Genomic DNA, 20,537 nt, shown 5'->3' with positions numbered 1-20,537 from the left:
GCTACCTCACCACTAGATGACACTAAATCCAACACACTAGACCTTTAACCTGTCTCTTAAGAGTTCCTCAACTAGATTGCCTGAGTGTGCTTTTATTAGTAATATCAGGATACTCCTACAGCATTTAGTTTTTCTTTCTTTTCAGACAGGTAAAGGACAATACTTCCATGTATCCAGTTGTTTTTGTAAGTGTTCTATCTGTTAGTAGATGGCAAGAAAGACAACAGAAACACAACTCTCAATTCACTGTACAAAATCTTCATTTTTTGTTTTTTTCTTCCTTAATGACATACAACAGGGGACCCGTAAACAAAAAGAGAAAGTCATTTGATACAAGCTAGAATGCAGTTCAAAAATATATAATAAAACAAAATTAATAAAAAGCAGGTCTCTTATCCCTTGTAGTTAGAGGAAATAGTTTGAATACAGCTTAATATGATGTACAAAATATCACACAGTGATAAATTGCTAATAAAAAAATAAAAACACAAAGAAATGAGAGTCCTTTACCTTGGCCTCTGACTGGTAACAGATTTTTTTTTAACTTATTTTTGACATTTTTCGTGTTTTTTAACCGTTTTGCTTTTTTACAAGTTATACATTGCCATTATCAATCACAAGCAAGTTCTATGCCTAGCAAGGAAGAATGATTCACTTATGATACTACAGTATTCTTACATCTCATTAATCATATTCATAATCAAAGAAAAGAAATGCAAGAAAGAAAACAAGGAAATGATGGACATTTACAGCACGTAATGGCATCTCTAGTCATCATTTACAACCTCTGTTTCGATTTCTTTTTTTTTCTTTTTTGATGTGTCATAGTGATTTGTCTTTATTCTCAGAGAGGGGGCGTAGTTGCTCAGAGTGAAAAGAAAGTTGGCCATCAGTAGCTCTCACTATCATATAACCGTGAGCCACAGCAGGTTCCGCCTTTGTAGTATTTACTCCAGATTGTATAAGAAATACCTGCAACACATTATTTCTGCACCCTGTGTGTAACCACTCCTCACCAGAAGCTCCCACTGTTAGATGTAGTGCAAAGTGGAGCCAAGTAGTAGTTAAATGTGACACCAGGACGTTATGTCCAGCAGCAGTACAATAATGTCCACAGTCCACCACCCTGTTTCAGGAAACAAAATATCTGAACTATAAATGCTAGTGTCCCCAGTGACAGGGAAAGGAGGGAAGTATTTACCTCCAGGATACTTTGAACCCTTAGATCTGACCTCCAACCCCTAGTGTGACCCTGTAATCTTTAAGAGGTGGAGGGTGCCCCTTAACCAACTGATTTAACACCAGATTCTATCAGTCTTCTCAAGGTAATGAGATAAAATGATTGGTCAGGTAATTTGAAGTCAGGTCATCTAAAGCAAACGTGTCCTGCAGGTATCAGTGTAAATGCACGACACAGACAGAGATAGATGTGAGGTGTCTCAAAGGAACGTTTCCAGCTAAGCCAAATGCTCTCGAGGTTACATTGAAAATAGGTTAGGTGCCGAGTCATGTTACGAATATTAACTGACACCCACACATCTTAAATCAATCGTTTTTTCCTTTCTGAAATGACAAAGTGGCTGAATTTTAAATGGACTTTTCTCCCAGCGCACCTCCTTTGAAAGAGGAGAGCAGCTTCACATCATTAGCTCTCTGGGTAATGTGCTACTGTGCAACTGATGCACATCAAAAACAAGATGAGGGGACCTCACCTCATCACACAACTGAAGGTAAAGTCAAGCTTTATTTATTTTTTTATTTTTATTTTTTGAAAGCCTGAATAAATAACAAGCCAGAACCAAGCACCGCCTACAAACTGGCACCGACTCGATGAAATGAAAAAGACGATCCAAGCAGCTCTCATCTCAGGAAATCAGGAAAACGTTTTCAGTCCAAGTGGTCCTCACTGTAATAAAATTATCATCAGCTCTGTACACTCCTCAAGCCTGAAACGATCAAAGCCCGACATTATTCACATCCCTCTAATGAGAGACATTAACAGTGACCGCTAATTCTAAAATGTGACCACAGTTAATGAAATGATTCAACGATGAAATGTCATTTAAAAAGCAGATTCACTCCGTGGAGATCTGTAGCCCGATGAGCGAGAAACACAGTCTCTCTTTCTCACGCGTATACACACACACATACACACACAAAGCAGGTCCCTGATTCTGACTCAAGACTGACAAGGTCTTTCGTAGCACCGTGATTTAACTAGTGCATAAACAGACACACGCACGCACTCGTCTTCTGTACAGTAAAAAGCACCAAATGACACAATCCGCGTCATTTGTTGAGAGCATCCAGACTGGCCTCACCACCCCTGTTAAGTCCACGAACTTTAACTGCACTCTCATGATATCTATCTTTAGGTGGTTAATTTGGTGTTGGAGCATCAGTCTGCACAGTTCGAACTGTAACGTCTGTAAAAATGGACCATGATTGTGGAAATATGTTCATTTATCTTGTACAGCAGGGTGACATTGTATCTCACACACACACACACACACACACACAAGTAGAGGCAGAATCATGGGGACGCTATAATACTCAGACATACAGTGAGACTTGGTGTCTTGGCCGTAAAGTTGAAATTAAAGCTATTTGTTCAACACTGGTTAGCAACTGTCTAATGCCTCATCACATCACACAACTCACTTTTACATTCTCCAACCCCCGAATACGACACCACACACACTCTACCTGGAGTCTTTGGAATGTAATACATTAATTCCCAACGGAGGTTGGTCAGGTGAATTCTGCCGACACTGGGAAGGATAACTGTTTATAGTCATGCCTACATATCTATGTTAGCCACAAGCAAGTCATTAAAAAAAAAGATCCCAAATGAAATGCAGTGGTGCATCGTGTGCGCTGTGCAGTGCGAGCGTTCCCTCTGTGGTTTCTCGGTGAAGTGTGAGTAGTGTGTCAGCAGTTCAAGCGCACAAACGCACACACATGGTGGTTTGTAATAAGTGTTGGTAGAACGAACAAAAAAGCAGAACAGAATATTGTAGTGTAGAAAAAGTGTTACTCCAAATGTGATTATTCGAAAACGGAGCAGCCGGGATTTTATAAAAAAGCAGTGTGATTAGTATTACAAGAAGTCACTGAGGCATCAGAGGACAGTAAGGGATTGAAGGGAGGTGACGTCCTGTGGTGATGACCCAACCAGTGGGGTGCAGGACAGGTGTGAGTGTGTGTGTGTCTGTGTGTGTAAGCAGGTGAAATTTGTCCACTGTAGTCTTCAGTCTCTTTTGGCCCAGTTGTTTTTGTTGGACTCTAAAAGCAGAAAGAGTAAACACAGTTAGATAGTCGTTCAGAACTGTTCATGACACTGACATGAAAGACTCAATCTGACAATTCAGAGTTGTAAAAATCTAACAAGATCACATAAATGATAAAAAAGAAGCTATTCACTGAATCTAATTCTAATTTGGGGGTCATGTAATAATTGTAATAGTGATAATATAATGGGGAAAAGGTAAGCATTTAAAATTCCTAAATCGGTAAGATTTAAGCCTGAGGGGATCTAAAAAAAAATAGTTTTAAAGTCAATTTGTAAAGTTCAGCTGATCTAAAATAAATAGACTTTTTAAAGAATGTTTCAGAATAATCTAAATTTCTGTTAAAAGAGTAAATGTCTTGAGGTCCACTGCAAATTTAGGCCCTGTCTACACTGTCTATATTTTTTAAATTTAATATTTTCCTTTACATTTGGGCTTCCGTCCACACTCAAATTTTTAAGTTACTACAATGGAGATTCTTCCAAATGCCTTCTTAGGTACAGATTTTTGAAAACTCCAGTTAATTTTACCTATGTGGACATGTGTGCATGCCCATTGTTCCATTATTACCTCCGCCAAGGAGGTTATGTTTTTGCCGGCGTTGGTCTGTTTGTCTGCAAAATAACTTAAAAAGTCCTGAACGGATTTTGATGAAATTCAGGAAAGGTTGATAATGGGACAAGAAACAGATGATAAAATTTTGGTTGTGATCGGTTGAAGAGAAGTGGATGTGATCAGCATGAGCAAGAAAACAGCAACAACAACAACAGCTCACTACCAGTTTGTTTAGGTTTTTTTCAGCACTGCTAGGTCTACTGACTACTTCACATCTTAATTTAGTATAGCTGCATCACTTCACAGATGACCAGAGGCATCTCCTGCACCCAGTGTTATTTGATCTACCTCAACGTCTGCGGTATAAAGTTCTACAGAAACAACGGTTTGGGATCAGGAACAGTCAAACCAGCAGATGGTGGGACAATTTCTAGAATGGGATTGCTGTCGATGACTGAAAGGAAAACTTTTGCATGTCCAAAGCATCGGTCAATCTTTGAGTGTTTGACAAAGGTAGGATGCACACTTTGCTACCTTTGTGGTGAGGGGAGATTGTGGAAGACCGTAAGCGTCTGGAGTTGCTTTTGCGTTCTAGCGTGTGCGGAGATATTCTGAAAAATGAAAGCTGTGTGTAAAGAATTTTTTTTTTAAGTAAAAAATCTGTATACATCAGGGGCAATTGCTCTGAGACAACAAGGGAGGCTGAACTTCCCCTAAAATTTCGTAGAAGAAATGCTCAAATATGTACTATTGAATTTACATTAAAATAAGAATCTACACTGCATTAAACGTGCGTTAGGATGCATTTAACATCATGACTATGATGTTCAAACGTCAGCTGTTTATCACCAGTTTTCAAATGCGACCTCCCTGTCATACATTCTCGTGTCAGCATGGTGGATGCGGAGCCTCCAAGCATTCCTATGAGACAGCACTGAGCAGGTTTTTCTGATACAGCAAAGTGAGACAGTCATTGGATAAATGCGACAAAATCGTCACTTCCAGGGAGGCTCAGCTTCCCTGGGACCTAATGGAGCGGTAGGCGGGAGAGGATGCTCGGTGTATGCATGATGACTGGAGGAATTGTCTAAAAGGCTGAACCCCTTTGTGACTGACAGCGCTTTGGAAATACACACAGGCATGGTCGCATTTCGAGCTCAGTCCCATGCAGATATTTGCGAGTGGAGTCAAGACACAGATTTTAAACATGAGTGGTCAAAAGAGAAGCATCAGAGGCTGAGATATCCCCACTTTAAGTTCTTAGTTCTACAGTATCCCATAATGCAGCTCTGTAGTCTTTCATTCAACCCCTCACTGCCTGTTAAACATCCCTCCATCAAACTCCACACCCCCAGTTTGTAAAACAGGCTTTCTGTTAAATATTTTAAATCACCCCTTGTCTCACCAAAATGACAACAGCGCTGTCAGACAAAGATCTTGGCAAGTGCATCTGCCCCAGCGCTGGCGATGAAGGGCTGCGAAGAGTGGAAGGCCACGTCATGGATGGCCTCGTCGTGCTTCTTCCTGTGAGCCGTGATCTCCTGCACGCACGTCCTGTTGTCCAGCATCCACAGGCGCACCGAGCAGTCGTGGCCTGCAGGGGGCGGAGAGCGGGCGGAAACAAAGACAGCAGTGTTATGCGGGGCAAAGATCACTGCGGAGCGTAAGGGAATCCTTTAGATTGTTTTACAAGATAGGCGTAATGCACGGCTTCTTCTGAAAGGCTGTGTAATTTTTAGCCTGGACTTCAGACTGTACAGCGGCTTTGTGACTGTTTCATTCTGTCTAAACATGAGTTTGATGGTGTGTAACTAACCACTGACAATTTGTTTCATTCTAAAATTGACATTACCTATTAATTAACTCCTAAACAAATTCCTCCTTGTGTACAGAATAGATGAAACTGAAACTCAAACCTCTCTTTGGGTACAATGATATATAAAAACAGAGTATGCACAAGAATTAGATCATAGTTTACAGTATTTTTTAAAATGATAGAGACTGTCTTTACTCCAGAGGAAACCCTAATCTGAGACGTTCGGCTAAATAAGGGCACAGTGAAGCTGAGTAGTACTCACTGCCGGAGATGAGGTAAGTGCCTTTAGGGTCTGTAGTGAGACAGGTGACCGCATCCAAGTGAGCCACCATTGAGTGGACAACTTTACCTGCACACACACACACACACACACACACACACACACAAAGCAATTGTTTGTAGATGCATTCAAACAGAGAAAATTAACCGATGACAAATAAAAGACCTCTTGCAGATACCTGTCTTGTTGTCTAGGAACCGAATGGTGCGGTTCTCATGTGCAGTGATGGAGACGGGCTCAGATGGGTGACTGACCACACGGTTGATCAGCTCACTGCCTGCAAAGACAGACAAACAACTCCATTTGAATCCAACTGTTGTATCTGCTCTTTATTTTCAACTGATCTCAGAGTGGGTGATATTACTCGTTAGCTGTCACAAATAAGGTCCACAACATACCATCCTTGGTCTGTGTCTCTAGTGCCGTGACGCTCTGCTCCGTGTTGAGGTCGTAGAGAAGCGTCTCACCGGCGTCAAACGACACCACCACCTGGTTGGGGTCAGTGGCCACAAAGGCTACAGAGGTGGGCGTTCCGTGCTCTGGCAGAAGACAGGAAGTTTTGAGGCACGGATGCAATATAAAAGCTCAAAAAGCACATGTAAGGACTCGACAAAGACGCCTACCTCTCTCCTTATTGAAGACAGACAGGCAGGGAGACGAGTTCTGAGGGTCCCAGATGCGAATGGTGCCATCAGCTGAGCATGAGGCGAGCCGGTGGTGCACTGCCGAGTAAGTCAGACCCCACACACTGTCCTCGTGGCCTGCTAGTACGCTGCTCTCGATGCCAGGATCTGGATGAATAAAAGCACATGTTAAAAAAAGGGATACACCTCTAAATTGGAATATAATTATTATAACTCAGCAGGCGAGGACTCACCGTAGTTATCATAAGGATCAACATTGAGGTCAGGCATCTTCCAACATCTGACGGTTCCATCTAGACCTCCGCTGTAGCAGGATTCTCCCTCTTCACCCATGGTTAGTGACAGAACAGCTCCACTAGACACAAAGAGAGAGGCATTAGTTTTCACACTGCATCTGAGTCAGTCTGTGGCAGGTTTGCGCACAAGAATTTCAACTCACCTGTGTGCTCTAAATGTGTAGATGGGCTCAACATCCAACGCTGCGTTCCTGTGGATGGACACATGCTGTTAAATTTGCTTCTAAGTTTTGTTTGCTGTGTTTGAGTTTACATTTGTAAGTTATCTGTCCTTCTACTGTTTAGAAAAGGCTTTGGAGTGAGCTACGAGTATAAAAAATTACTGTATGAATGTATTTCTTGTCCCTCACTCCCTGTGGATCTAAGTGTTCTTACTTTTTAGAGTGCATGGCCTTGTTGAGGTTCCACAGTTTTAGTGTCCCGTCCTCAGAGGCAGTGAGCAGCACCGCCTGGCTGGGGTGAAAGGTCAAAGCGCGGATGGCATCAAAGTGGCTGCGTAGTGTAAAACGAGGGTTCCATGTCTTCTTAAACTCCTCTCTGTTATCCTGCATCTGACAGGACACGCATTAAAAAAGAAAAAGAGTCAGCATTCACATATTTTCACACAGGTTGGATCACACCCAGCCCAGAACGAATGTGTAATTACATCCATGGAGAGATCGTTGTCATTGGCGACGGTGAGATCAGCCAGTTCACCCAGGTTCATGTCCCCTCCTCCGACGGCATCCATGATGAAGACGTCAGAGGAAAAACCCAGGGCACCACCTGCAGGTCGGAGGTGGAAAAGCACAAGTTATGACAAAACATCACGGCCCTATTAATACAAGCTGAAATGAGGAGAATGGAAAACATAGCAGTGGATCTTAGATCTCCCTGGCAAGAGTCCATTCATCTTGTTTCCTCACTCCCACACTGTGTACCAGAGGAAATATTTATAGGTGCAGGAACAGTTTTGTAAGTTTACCCCTACGCAGGTTTTAAAATTGAACAAAACTGAGACAGCATCTAAATTTGTGATGCAACGTCTAAGCTACAATCATGCGCGTGGGATAGTAGGTGGTAGTAGAGGATGATCTACGGTTTTCTGTGGGGCAGTCTTACCTTCTCCGGAGCGAGCCTGTCCTGGTACAGTGGGGGGCGGGGTAGGTTTAGGGGGGAAGTCCGACATCATGCCTTGTAACTTGTTCCTGCGGTTCTCTGAACCCGGCAAGAGGAGAGAGACACAAAACATCCAGTCATGCAGAGAGGCGGAGGACAGACGGAGAGGCCAGCAGATGGACAGATGAGACAAAACGAATGTAGACAAAAAGATAAGACTTCATTCTTTACAATACAAAACATCAAATTTTAAAGATTCTTTGCGTGAGAGGATGAAATAGATAAAAGCACAGGGTTACAGTGTAAATGTGGCTCAAAGAGTGAAATGTGGACATACAGAAAGAGAAGGCAGCATGCGTGATAACCTTGGAAGTGACCCTGCACCGTAGTAATTACATCTACAGACAGAGGTGACAGCTACACAGCTCTAAGGAGTCACAGACTGACAGCTTGTGAAACAGGACAGAGAGACAGGTGGTTGGGAAAAGAGGTTGGTTTTATTGACAAGAAGAGATGCCAAGACACAATGAGAAGTAAAAGATAAAAAGGTGAGCAGGGAGGAAGTGGGGGTGGGTGTTGGGGTCGGGTGAGGGGGCAAAAAAGACAGATACACTGGTGGCAGTGATTCTGGCAGTGCTGATGCTGATGGTGTTGCTATGGCAACAGCGTACCTAACTCCCGTCCGTCCCCCGAGATCCGGGCCTCTCCCGCCCCCTCCCCATCCTCCCCCGAGCCCAGGAAGTCAAATTCACTGAGGGCGTCTTCCGAGTCGTCTTCGTCCTCCTCGTCCTCCGGGTCCAGGTCTGTGGTCATGGGCTCTGAACCCATCTGGACAGGAGAGCAGAGAAAAAGGGATAGTTACGCCATTAGTCATTAAGAAAACTCACAGTTTATAGTTCCTGTTTAGTCGCTCAATGTCTAATCACTGGTCGCACCTTTACACGAGACTTCTTGTTCTTGCGCGGTCCATCGATGCAGTCAGTGGCCATGCCTTGGAAGTCATCTTCCTCGTCGCTGTCGTCCTCATCGTCGTCCTCGCAGCCATGCAGGAAGGGGATCTTATCGAGCACCGAGCCGCCCAGACGTTCCTTCGAGCTTTCCTTGCCCGCGTTCCTACAAATGCACACATGGTTATTCCCTCCATGCCAAGTTATGAAAGACAAAGACATTATTTAGGACATTACTTGCAGAGACAGGATGACCCCAATTATACTTATATAATCCCATATTATACATTTTGGCCACAGCAAGTACAGCTTTTGGATTTTCTTTATCTTAACAAGGTTTTACAAGTGCAACAACTAAGAGTTTTTTCTATGATTTTTTTTTTTTTTACTAAGATACTTCCACTCACAGATTTAATCTTTACATTGCAAGATACCTGTCTGATATGTACATATATTTTCTGTGCAATTGACCCTTCGATAAGTCCCGCCGCTGGACGCGTACTGGCCAACCAGGATCCGACACGAACACAGCTGTGCTCCATTGACTCTAATGCAATCGTTTCAGACTTCCTTCATTTTCAGGCTGGTTTTGTGGATTTGGAGCTAAATGTTGTGCCTGGGGCACGTCGTGTATTAATGATACTCGTTCCCTGGAGAGGTTGGAAAAAGATATACGTTTCCTCCCTGTTCCAAAACCAAAATCAAACCCTGAAAAGTGTAGGGTTAGCTAGCTAGCTACTGAAGATATAACCTACTGAATGTTGAACACATGCTGCTTTTGCTTTTTAATGATTATAAAAAAAAAACAACCCTGCTGTATAGGAACTAGTGAAGTGACATCTGCACACACTGTGATGCCACACAGCTGGTTCAATATCAGCAAAGTTTCCCTTTATATTCATTGTCTTCTGTGGCGATCAGCAGTGATGTGGTGGTTCACTTTTACACTGTGATCTGTAGCCTATAGTTGGGCTTTAGCTTCTAACTATCTTTGTCTTTTTAACCTGTTGTTGCTGCTGAGTCAGTTTGACATCCTGGATATATCCTTCAAACACAGACTGTAGACCCCTCTGTCTGCTTCCCTCTGGAATCACTGTTTCATTTCTCCCAAAAGCAAGATAAGATTTTCTTTCAGTGTGGGCTCCATGCTTACTCCGACAGCTTGTCGGACCATCACAAAGGGGCGGGGCTTAACGAAAGATCAATTAAAATCTTACTAGATGTCTGCTTTTTTTTTTTTTTTTAATTATCTTACCATGTTCTCATGATGGAGGATGCCCTCCGTTTTAGACATCTTTCCTGTGTCTTGTTCTGTTGGCTTTTGAGATTAGGAAGTGCTATTGTTTCACTGTCTTTACATTTCTGCTACAGACAAATGCTACTCACAAAGCAACCTCATGATACAATGACAAACTTTCTTGTGTTACGACTGCAGTGAGTTCAGCCCAGTTTAGACCAAAGACTCATGACGAGACGAAACCATTTTAAAATGCTGCAGAGAAGTAGCAGCAGTGTGAACTGGCCGGTGAGCTGATGGTGTCACCTGCGACTCAGCTTGTCAAGTCACCAGCGGCTGGTTTTTAGAACAATTGGCACGTCGCCTGTTTCAACAGCAACATACTTGTAGCGAAGTTAGCTGAATCAAACTGTTCAAACATCCTGTGCACGTCACACTCATTAACTCATTAACTGGCACTAGTAATTTAAATTATTGTGGCATATTTATTATGAATATAGTCCACCTGAGGCTCAGATGGTTTTGCATTTGTTTTCACTGTTTCATTATTACTAGAGGTGCAACTGTAACCAAGTATCTCACTCTCACTATCTTCACTCCTTTTTAAGAAGCTATAAAATGATATTCAGCAACAAAATAAGCTTTAAAAGTTGGAAATTTTGTTGCTATAGAGACAATACAACATCTCGTCTCGTTGCACTGGTATAAACTGGCAGGTTTTCAGAACGTCACAGACCGGCACATTGTGAGCAGTTACAAGTTTCAACTCGTCTCATCACAATGTTTGGTCTAAACTGAACTTAGGAAGTCCTGTCAATATCTTAACTATGCTTTAGTCATCTGCACATTTTCTGTCCTGTAAATCCATTACGTGTTTCTAGTGTAGCACAGTTTATAACAACATTGCACTTAGTAATACACAGGCCGAGTCAAATTCTACTCACTGCACTGAAATACCCCAATTCAACATACCATAATATTTTATGTCTGTGAATAGATAATCAGATAATGGTGTGACGTGTAAATAAAGGGTCTATAAGGGGTGCTGCAAGACTGAAGGCCTATGGTATCAATATCTGCTAAAAGGAGTTTGACAACAAGTGCATGGACATTATATGTTGATTAGGTGGAAAATGTGTGCAGTTTTTTAGCGCTAGTATGGAAAGATCATACTTGTTGAGTAATTTAATGAAGAGGAGAAAAACAAACACTCATATGAAGCGTCATGATTTGGGCCTCTCATCTACTCTGATCAGTGGAGCAACAGCAGAGAGAAAGAAAGCATGTCTGCCTCCACAGTCTCACCTCTTGATCTGTTCCTCTATCTGTCTGACCAACAATGACTCTCCACCTGCCCGGGGCTCAGGCTCGGGACAGGTTTCACTGGGTGGAGGCCCGTTAGCCTCGGGGCTGCTCCGCCCAAGCAGGGAGCGCACACGCTTAGACCGCATGTCCAGGATAGTGTCTGAATAACCCACTTCCTCGAGATATCTATATTCACAGGGAAGAGCACACAGAAATATTCACACACAGCCGTATAAATCAATCCCTCTTGTCTAAGTCACAAGTTTTTAATGATAAAGTGCTGATGGAACACATTAGTATGGTGCGAAGATAAAAAGGAGCTGATGACGGAGAGGGCTTACTTGCGTAGTAGCTGACGTCCCTCCTTCCAGGACATCTGATTGGCTGGCTCAGAGTCTGACTCAGCCGGCCCATTGGGAACTACAGAAAATAGATTGGTCAATAGTGATGCAACAGCGAGGCATGAGCAAGAAAAGAGAAGAGCAGAAACTTTGAGTTGCTCTGAAAGCAAAGCAGCAGTGACAGAGTGTATGAAAGCTTGGTTAGACATACGTTGGTCTGCCTCTGTCTCTGGTTTCTTGTCTCCGGGACTCTGGTCGTTCCCCGTCTTCAGCTTCTGGTGCTTAGCCCTGCAACCCCACAAAACACCACATGAGGGAAGCATTACAAGCAAATATAGGAAAAGCTTTCACTATCACATCACTATGCCTAAAGCACGCAAAACAATATGACAGCAGGCTGAGTGGAGAACAGACAGGAGGACACAGGAAGAGAAAGAAGGCATTTGTCTTACCTCTCTTGTTTGAGAGCATACTCCAGCATTTTGATCCGCCTCACCAGGTCCTGTTTCATATTCTCCTGCCCTTTCCTCTCACCCTGTAGGAACGCCACCTGAGCCTGAAACACACACATACAGGATGGTAAGGAACACAAAGTACCTTCAAAAAAAGGAACACACACACACACAGCAAAGATTCACAAACACACATTATTGCAAAATCAATTTATATTGACACCATAACTGCAGTGGATGAAAAAGGTATTAACGGTCTCCATTAAAACGAGAACGGCATTTGATATCAACAGTGATCACAAGCGGAGACTGTGAAGGGGAAAAAGTTCGATGTGACGAGCATAACAAACATGACTTCTGAGAACCCAGAGGAATAAGTAGAGGGTTGTGGAACAGGGCTCTTATTTTTAACTTCTCCTAACCGAGGGCCTCAGTGCGCATCTGCAGAGGAGGAAAAACAAGACACACACCAGCCAAATTCAAATACCCTCTTTTAAGACACATCCTTCCTTTGTGTGCTTCCCCTCTCAGTTTCCGCTCGTTTCCTTCCTCACTGAGCTGATAAAATTCTTACCTTGAGGAAATAGATGCTCGCTGCCCGTTCTCGCCATATGGCGAACAATTAAAGGGTTTCGTGAGAGGAAGAGAAAACGTGATAATGAGAGAATGCAGGATGATGATGCTGTCGACATTTGACGAGCACTATCTTTAGACAAGGTCTTCCCTTGGGTAAGGCATCATATGACAAGACTTGAGAAAGATGTGTTATGGCTGGCAGAGTGGATGAAAATGATTTATGACATTTATAACATGCTGTATTTTGATTCAGGTGATGCATCGCAGTGGGTCAAACTGTGGTTTACACCAGACAATAAAAACCCTGCCCTCTATTGGCTGGAGGAGAAAAATGCCCTAGTGAAAAAACAAACAGTGATCCCACTTAGTAGTTAGTTAAAAAGGCCTGCCCCTGTTTCGCTCTCTGGATTTGCATGCAGGTGACGGTAGGCACAATAGTTTGGCATTTTCACCCTCTCCCTGTCCTCTCTCTCTCTCTATTTCTGCTGTGCCAAGCGGTGCTGGAGCATTAATACCGATTGTTTTACAGTCCATTTCTCCTCTGCACGTCCCTGTGTGTGTGTCCACAAGTCGGCTCCCACACGCATACGCAGTTCTGTAAAACTAGAACAGTCTAAAAACACTATCTCATGGGGCAGGCACTCGGTCTACTTGAGAGGGTAGTCAATCACCCGGGAAAGTGTGCACACACACTTACACACGCATGCACACACACACACACGGTCATGTAACCAGCTAGGAGGGCGAGTGGAACACAGGATAATCTGCCAAGCAAACCTTACTACTGCTGCTGCTGAGTAATCCTGATTAATGCAATGTGATTTTGAACGCTTATCGGAGAGTTTTGGAGATAATTGTCAAAGCTAGCATGTCAACACTGCAGGCATGATCTAAGAGGTTGTGGAATACGAATAACTTTATGTAGTTTATACTTTTGGAGCAGCTCAGCCTCTAAAATAAGTAAAATAACAAATCAATTAGCAGTGTTTCTGTATGTGGAGCACTGACAGGATAGGGTGAAAAGCAATGCATTCATTTAACAAGCCAGGAGGACCAGTGAAACATAAATTTGTATGAACAGCTATGTAATAACATATCATTTGTGGTTATGTGGTTGATAGAAACAGCTAGCACAGGGTTAGCTGCAGAAGCTACTTAGCATTTTCAGCCGCACACAAGTAACTGTGTCGTCGCCGTGTTTTGTGATGTTAAATGTGATACTGCGTTTGCATTTTTCACACAAGCAGAAACTCTTGCTGTGTGTGGGACATAATCAGACGTAAATACTTACATGCTAAAACACAAGCCAAGCAGAGCTCAGCTGTGTCGCTAGCTGGGCAGTGTCACACTGTGGGAGGTTTAGATAACAGATAGCAGCATGTACATATATACTGGGCACTATAAATGGTGGGAAACAGATGGAGCGCAACTTAAATCCCAGCTCACATTAAGATATTCTAAGTGAAATGGCAAATTATTTGCGTCTGTCAATGAAGGTAACAAGCTTGGCTTGGCATCCACAATAATGAGAGAGAGCTTTAAAATACTGTGATGTGCTGTGGGTCAAGTGGAGACAACTTGGCTAAAATCTGTCGAATTCAGGAGGGACCAGAGTGGAGTCTGAGGCAAATAAACAAATCTCGAACACAGAATCCTCAGTGTACTGACTCGGCTGCTTCTCGATGCATGAAAACACCATTGTCAGCTCAGCATTGATACACAGTCTAGTTTAAAACTAGATGTCACACCATGAACTAAAATAATGGTGTGACAACTAGCTGCAGAGAGATGGATGCTGAGCTCTTGACTTTGTAAACAGTTTTTATGTAGGCCTTGGGCTGGGTACCTTTAAGGTATCGACTGAAATAACAGTACCACGTACTATCAAAACTTCTCTAGTCAAACAGTGCCTGCATTCAACTCCTTTTGTACCTATATGTAGATCTAGAATACCATTTGTATGGTTTTGCTCACAGCCAATATTTGTCGAAGTTGGTAGTTGGCATACTACACATCTGTGGCGTCTGTACCATGTCAAGCAACTGAATGCTTCCACTCACATGATCGACACAGGATCAAGTAGAACTATAGGTATCAAATTGAAGTACTTGTTAACACAGCCCTATGTAGGCCTAATATGTACTGAACTGAACAAAAGAGCTTGAACCAACAGCAGCTTGCTGAAAACAGTCACAGTAACATCGTCCTAGTATGAACACTGATGCAACTGCTTGGCTCAAACAAAAAAACAAAGTAGATAGTCAGTGAATCTTTTAACTATATATTCGAATCAGCAAAATGCTTTGTAATTTCCACCTCTGAAAGGAATGTGTAGTTCATCCTTTGGGGGCAGGGCACGTGTTTCTACTCCTACTCACGCACACAGACGAGCTACAACCTGCTCACACGCTGAGATAACCATCACACCCCTGTGCACCGGTGTCACACTGTGCTCCTAAAAGGACAGGTTCCCAGCGCTGTCCGAAACCTTAAATCCCTGACGCTGCTTTATTGGCCCAAGATAGAGCCAAGGCTGCATGTGGACAGACACACACACACACACACACACACACACACACACACACTAAGGTAGCCAAAATAGTCAGATTAGTGTGTAAAAGGGTTAACTGCTGTATGTCATTCTGGATCTATGACTTAACCACTCATTCTTTGACTCTGACCTGGTTTTACTTGCTCATTATTTGGGTAATGGGGGTCAGTGGGTAAAATATGATGTTAGAGAGGATTAATTTACCTCAGCACACACTGGCTGTTATAGAGACAAGAACAAAAATGCAGCTTTCAATAGATTAGCTTGTCTGTAACATAAGATCCCAAAAGCTCCTATTAAGATGCGTGAATACTTTAACATGAAAAACAAATCTACTATTATAATACACATTGTTTAGGTTTGACTTGTCTCTGTTATTCTGGCCTTTGTCTGGTTCAAACTGGGACTTGCTTGTCTTTACTCGTGTGTGGGACCCAGCCAAAATAAGTGAGACAAGGCAGTCCATTCATCAGCTATTAAAAAGGTGTTAACACTTCAAATTAGAGCCAAAATAAAGCAGCAGGTCAACAGACATCACAGCATTCATAAAGAAAGTTATACTATTTTTCCATTTGATAACACCCTGCTAACACCGACACTGACCTTATTTTCTTTGTATCATGTTGGTCAACTAACAAAGTACAAAGGAACGAGCGAACCTGTCGTGCCATCTGATCTCTCTTTCCTGTGGGTGGCTGGGTTTTCCTCCATGTGGCCAGCTGCTGCTGACCTTTCCAGGGTTTGCTGTAGCATGGTGAAGTGACACATTTAGCCTTTTCTGTCAGTGTGCCTCTACAAGCTGCAGAACAGGGTCAAGGGCAGCTTTCCTCTTCCACTAGCCACCCTCCATCTTCTCATCCCCTCATCCCCATGGGAGAATCCATGAGCCAACAAGTAGAGCAATGAACTTTTCTGGGACAGTGCGCTTTGATGGAGCGTGTCAGAGTGCGTTGAGTGTGTGTGTGTGCGGGAGGTATTTAGCTGGAGGATGGCATCCTAAAAAGTTGGGCTTGCTGCCTAAGTTTGATTAGGAGATGTTTGGTGTGCAATGGGAAGCAAAAATACTGCATGTCATCCTTTCAAAAGAGAGGGAAGCACATCAAGTCATTAGATTTTTAGGATTTAAAGGGAAGAGCTGAGATGGAAACTGAGAAACACGACAAAAAGAAAGGTCAGATCACACACAGAACAGGACTGCTGCAAGTGTTTGTATGTGGGAGGCACACACTGTAATAATGCAGTACATATGGATGTCATATGTGTGTCATGGCTGAGAGCGCAGAGCTATTAATTAGAGATGTGTACCCAGGGGCCCCCTAGGCCACACTCAACAGGAAGTGATGTCATTTGGGTCACCAGTAATCTATTCTACACAACTACTGACACTGTTAATAAAATTAAAAGGCTGAAAATGAGAATAACTCAAAGAGGGACGGGTAAAGGTCTGCCCTTTTCCCTGTGGAGTGATAGTAGTGACTGGGTTCGATGTCGGCTGCTCAGCGTGTTTGTCAATTAAATTATAATGAGGACCAGGCGAATACAAGCTTGTTCGCAGTGCAGTAGTAGTGTAATTTGAAACAATACACTGGCAAAAGCTTCTTGTGTGTCTGAAGGACAGAGAGACAAGGCCAGCGCCACCTGCCCCCCATGGTCACGCTGGGACGCCCCACCTGGCCCAGAGCGGGGAGGGCCGTCGTTCCTGGCTTGTCACTGGAGACACAATACCACAGGTGCCTTTCACACCAAAAACACACTCACAGAGGCAGCATGTGTTACAGTCTCGCAGATACACACTGCGCTGCAAACACAGAGTCACATAATCGCAACATGATAGTGCTGATCTCAAATATTGTTGATGGTTTTGCTGCTGCTGGCATCTTAGATTTTACATGCAGCTTCCTTGCTAGCTTTACGAATGTCAGAACAAAATGCCATGTGTAGTCAACATGTACAGTATGGTGCTAACGACACAGGACGTGACCGAGGGGGGAGCATGCTTACTGGCATGTTGAGAGCCCCGCCAGCAAATTGGCAACAAAAGCCAGAGGCCTGTGGCCTGTGGGTGTTAAAATGTAAGCTAGGTCAATATTTCAGCCTGGCACTCCAGCTATCCTCTCTTTCTCTCAGCACAGGCCGTAGTACTAATTGTACCCGTGAAACCAGACCATGTGCAGCAAATACTCAAACAAAGTTCCATAACAAGCACTAATGGCGTGTTGGACATAGAGATGGCCCACTTCTGCCTTCCCTTCCCACTCCTCCCTGCACACGACTATAAAGGCAGCGAGCACAACCAGTTTGTTATTGTTCATCCATATTTTATCGCGGCTCCTATTTATAACTACGTAGGTTTGAGTCGGGGGCAACGTGGGAAGCACTGTGACAGAGTAGAGGCGATGATGTGTTTTTTTTCTGTGTTTTCTGTGTCAAGCTCATGAACTCCGGAAGACAGTTCATCCTAATTACAAGTGTGGTTACAGGAGGAAGGCCCACTTATGTTTAGGAATGAAAAGATGAACTGTTCATCCCTTCGTTCCAAACGCAGAGCGAAAACATGGGTGAATGTGTGTATGTTTTCCTAACCTGGAACAATCTGATGAGTAAGCACAATCTTGCCCAGCAATGCTATGCTAAACGCACACATGTAGGAAATGTTGCACAGTGCAACCTCTGTCTCCTGCTGTCAGTCTCTGAATAACTGGGACCATTAGGGGACGCATGCCTTGCTCAAGGGCATTGCAACAGAAATGACATTTTTCTTGCCATTTCATCAACTCAAACTGATGACCTTTAAGGACACAAGCTCACTTCTCTAATCTGAGGGAGGAACGCACATGAAATATGTGTTTGTAAGTGGCAAGTTTAGTCGTAGATAGGATCGTACGTGACTGATGATGATCTAAGGGGCTCAATAGAGCATGAGGAAACTGACAATTACACTACAAATACACCAATAACTAATCTATACGACAGTCCTCAATTCAAAATGTGGATTTGGTTCAATGCTGACAGATTATTATCCACTGTCTTTAAGATTATACCTCTGAGGACATGTTGCAGCAAAATATTTAATACAAAAACTGCAGTATGGTTTGCAAGGTAAGAGTGAAAGCCTTCGTTCAAAGGTCACCCTGGTCACTTTCTCTCACCGTGCCATCTGCCTGGCGAATAAAAATAAAATTTAACATCTCCTATGTAGTATATATTAACTATTCCTTATTTTAATAGGGGTTTTCTTTGTGCAAGGACACCACTTTGACAGCTGATGCTCAAATTATCATGATTATTAAAAGCAGTGATTTCAAAGGGTAGCCACAACTTGGTGACACTGTCATAACCTGTTAACCTCAAAAATACAGCCACAGATCACTTAATCTGTCCCTGTAGGATATGAAAACCCAATAATGGTCGACATACTCAACAAACTATGTGGCCACTTAAATACCAAAATACAGTCCATCCTAAGAGGAGTCTGATACAGGCATGCTTTTGATGTGCACCTGCAAGAAGACAGTGCAAGGTAGCCACACCTAGCCTCTGTTTACCTACCTTTGTTATTTGCAGGATAGCTTGCTTGCTTTCGGCTGACATATGCTGACCTTTAACATGTAGCTTTGTGATGTGTATATCTGTAGTATATATATATATATATATATATATATATATATATAACTGGTCATTTAAAGGCCAAAAATGCTGTTTATTGTATGTTTAAAGCCTACAGGGGGGTGTTTGGCTTTATGTGATGATCAGCTGGAGGTCATGGAGTCCCTTCATTGTCTTATACTGTCTAGTAATAACACATCCTGGGCAATACAATATGATAGGGTGTAATGTTAGCCCGTTAGCATTTTGGCAACCCGAAATTGATTGTTGGGCATGTGTGCTGTCACAAAGCCACTGTAACAGAGCTCCTGCAATATCCGCTCTGGCCTTTCTTTGGCGTTAACGTTACAGACGCATGTTAAATGATAAACAAATTTACCCTGAGTTCGTCTCTCTCAGCCTCCCAGCGGTATTTCTCGGCCTGGAAGCGTCCCCACTCGTACTGGATGAAGTGCAGGATCCCAGGAAGCGTCATACCCGAGTCCCCGTCCTGTAGCTCCCGAGCCTGCGACGATCCGGGCATGGCCCCGGCTGCCGCCGCCGCCGCCGCCGCCGCCACTGCTGGTGCCATCGCCCCGGTCGCCGCAGCTGATGTCGCCTGGCCCGGTGCTGCTTTGGGCCCGTTTGGGTTGCGCCCCGCTCCGCTGCTGCCGCCGCCTCCGGAGTTCGGGTTTGGTCCTCCGCCGGATCTATCCGCCTCCATTTTAACGGTTCAACCTTTCGCCAGGACAAGGAGGTGGAAACGGGCGGAGTGTAGGAACAATAATAATAGAAAAGTACCTCGGACCCTTCTTCCAACCCAGCAGCACCTCGCTAAAGGCTACCCTCTTTTCTTCCTTTTCTCACAAGCACAGAGCAAAATTACTATTCAGACAGCAAAATACTACACTTCCGCTTTCAAACCTTCAAAATAAAACACCACCAAGCTACATATCTGCACCAACGTGGCCTATTTAATCACCAATAAACCGTATTTAGCATCAATTCTCCATTCTGTATATATTTACTAAAGTAACATCGGAGTATGGCCCTTAAAGGTCTATCCCTCAGAGCAGGTATTAAAATGATTTTTGCCGCTCTTATTTTGTATATCCCGGATTTGTTTCCTCCTCCTTGTGTTTGCTGGAAATGCCCACTGTGGCTGACAAATAAAGGACCGTGATTGCTGTAATACACAATGAACGTGTCGCTAGGGGAGTTCATTTCCTGCCATTTTGTGAACTGGGATGTTTGAGAATAGTAAAGTTAGCCAATATTATCCACAACTTTGTTTCCAGTTTAATGTTAAAATAAAATAAAAAATCTCCACGACACAAAGACCGTGATTTTGTCTGCTATATAATAATAAAAAAAAATTATAAATAATAATAAATATATTTTTTAAAAAAAATAATAATAACAATAGTAGTAATGGTATTATTTATTATTTTTATTATTATTATATTAATGATAATAATGATAATAAAAACAATAAGAACAATAATAATTTGGATTATACAGCACTTTTCTGGATATTCAAAGACGCTTTACAGAGAACAAAAAC

At 43.0% G+C, this 20,537-nt stretch overlaps 1 protein-coding gene across 1 annotated transcript; it reads right to left on the bottom strand.

The window, feature by feature from the left end:
* Positions 1-238: 238 nt before the first annotated feature.
* Positions 239-19,881, bottom strand: strn4 (striatin, calmodulin binding protein 4). Its single transcript, XM_033631620.2, has 18 exons — positions 19,374-19,881; positions 12,262-12,365; positions 12,021-12,097; positions 11,810-11,888; positions 11,469-11,654; positions 8,915-9,092; positions 8,651-8,807; positions 7,983-8,078; positions 7,528-7,646; positions 7,257-7,432; positions 7,025-7,072; positions 6,819-6,940; positions 6,565-6,732; positions 6,340-6,480; positions 6,120-6,218; positions 5,924-6,010; positions 5,251-5,439; positions 239-3,285 (listed from the first exon to the last, which is right to left on the bottom strand). Exons 1-17 carry the CDS (start codon positions 19,695-19,697, stop codon positions 5,270-5,272), a joined length of 2,331 nt encoding a protein of 776 aa, XP_033487511.2. The 5' UTR covers positions 19,698-19,881; the 3' UTR covers positions 239-3,285; positions 5,251-5,269.
* Between the last annotated feature and the right edge of the window lie 656 nt (positions 19,882-20,537).

The sequence above is a fragment of the Epinephelus lanceolatus genome, chromosome 4 (genome assembly GCF_041903045.1).
Source record: "Epinephelus lanceolatus isolate andai-2023 chromosome 4, ASM4190304v1, whole genome shotgun sequence".
Taxonomy (NCBI): Eukaryota; Metazoa; Chordata; class Actinopteri; order Perciformes; family Serranidae; genus Epinephelus; species Epinephelus lanceolatus.
Note: the sequence above shows the minus strand (reverse complement) of the source record. Positions and strands in the feature narration are given on the sequence as shown.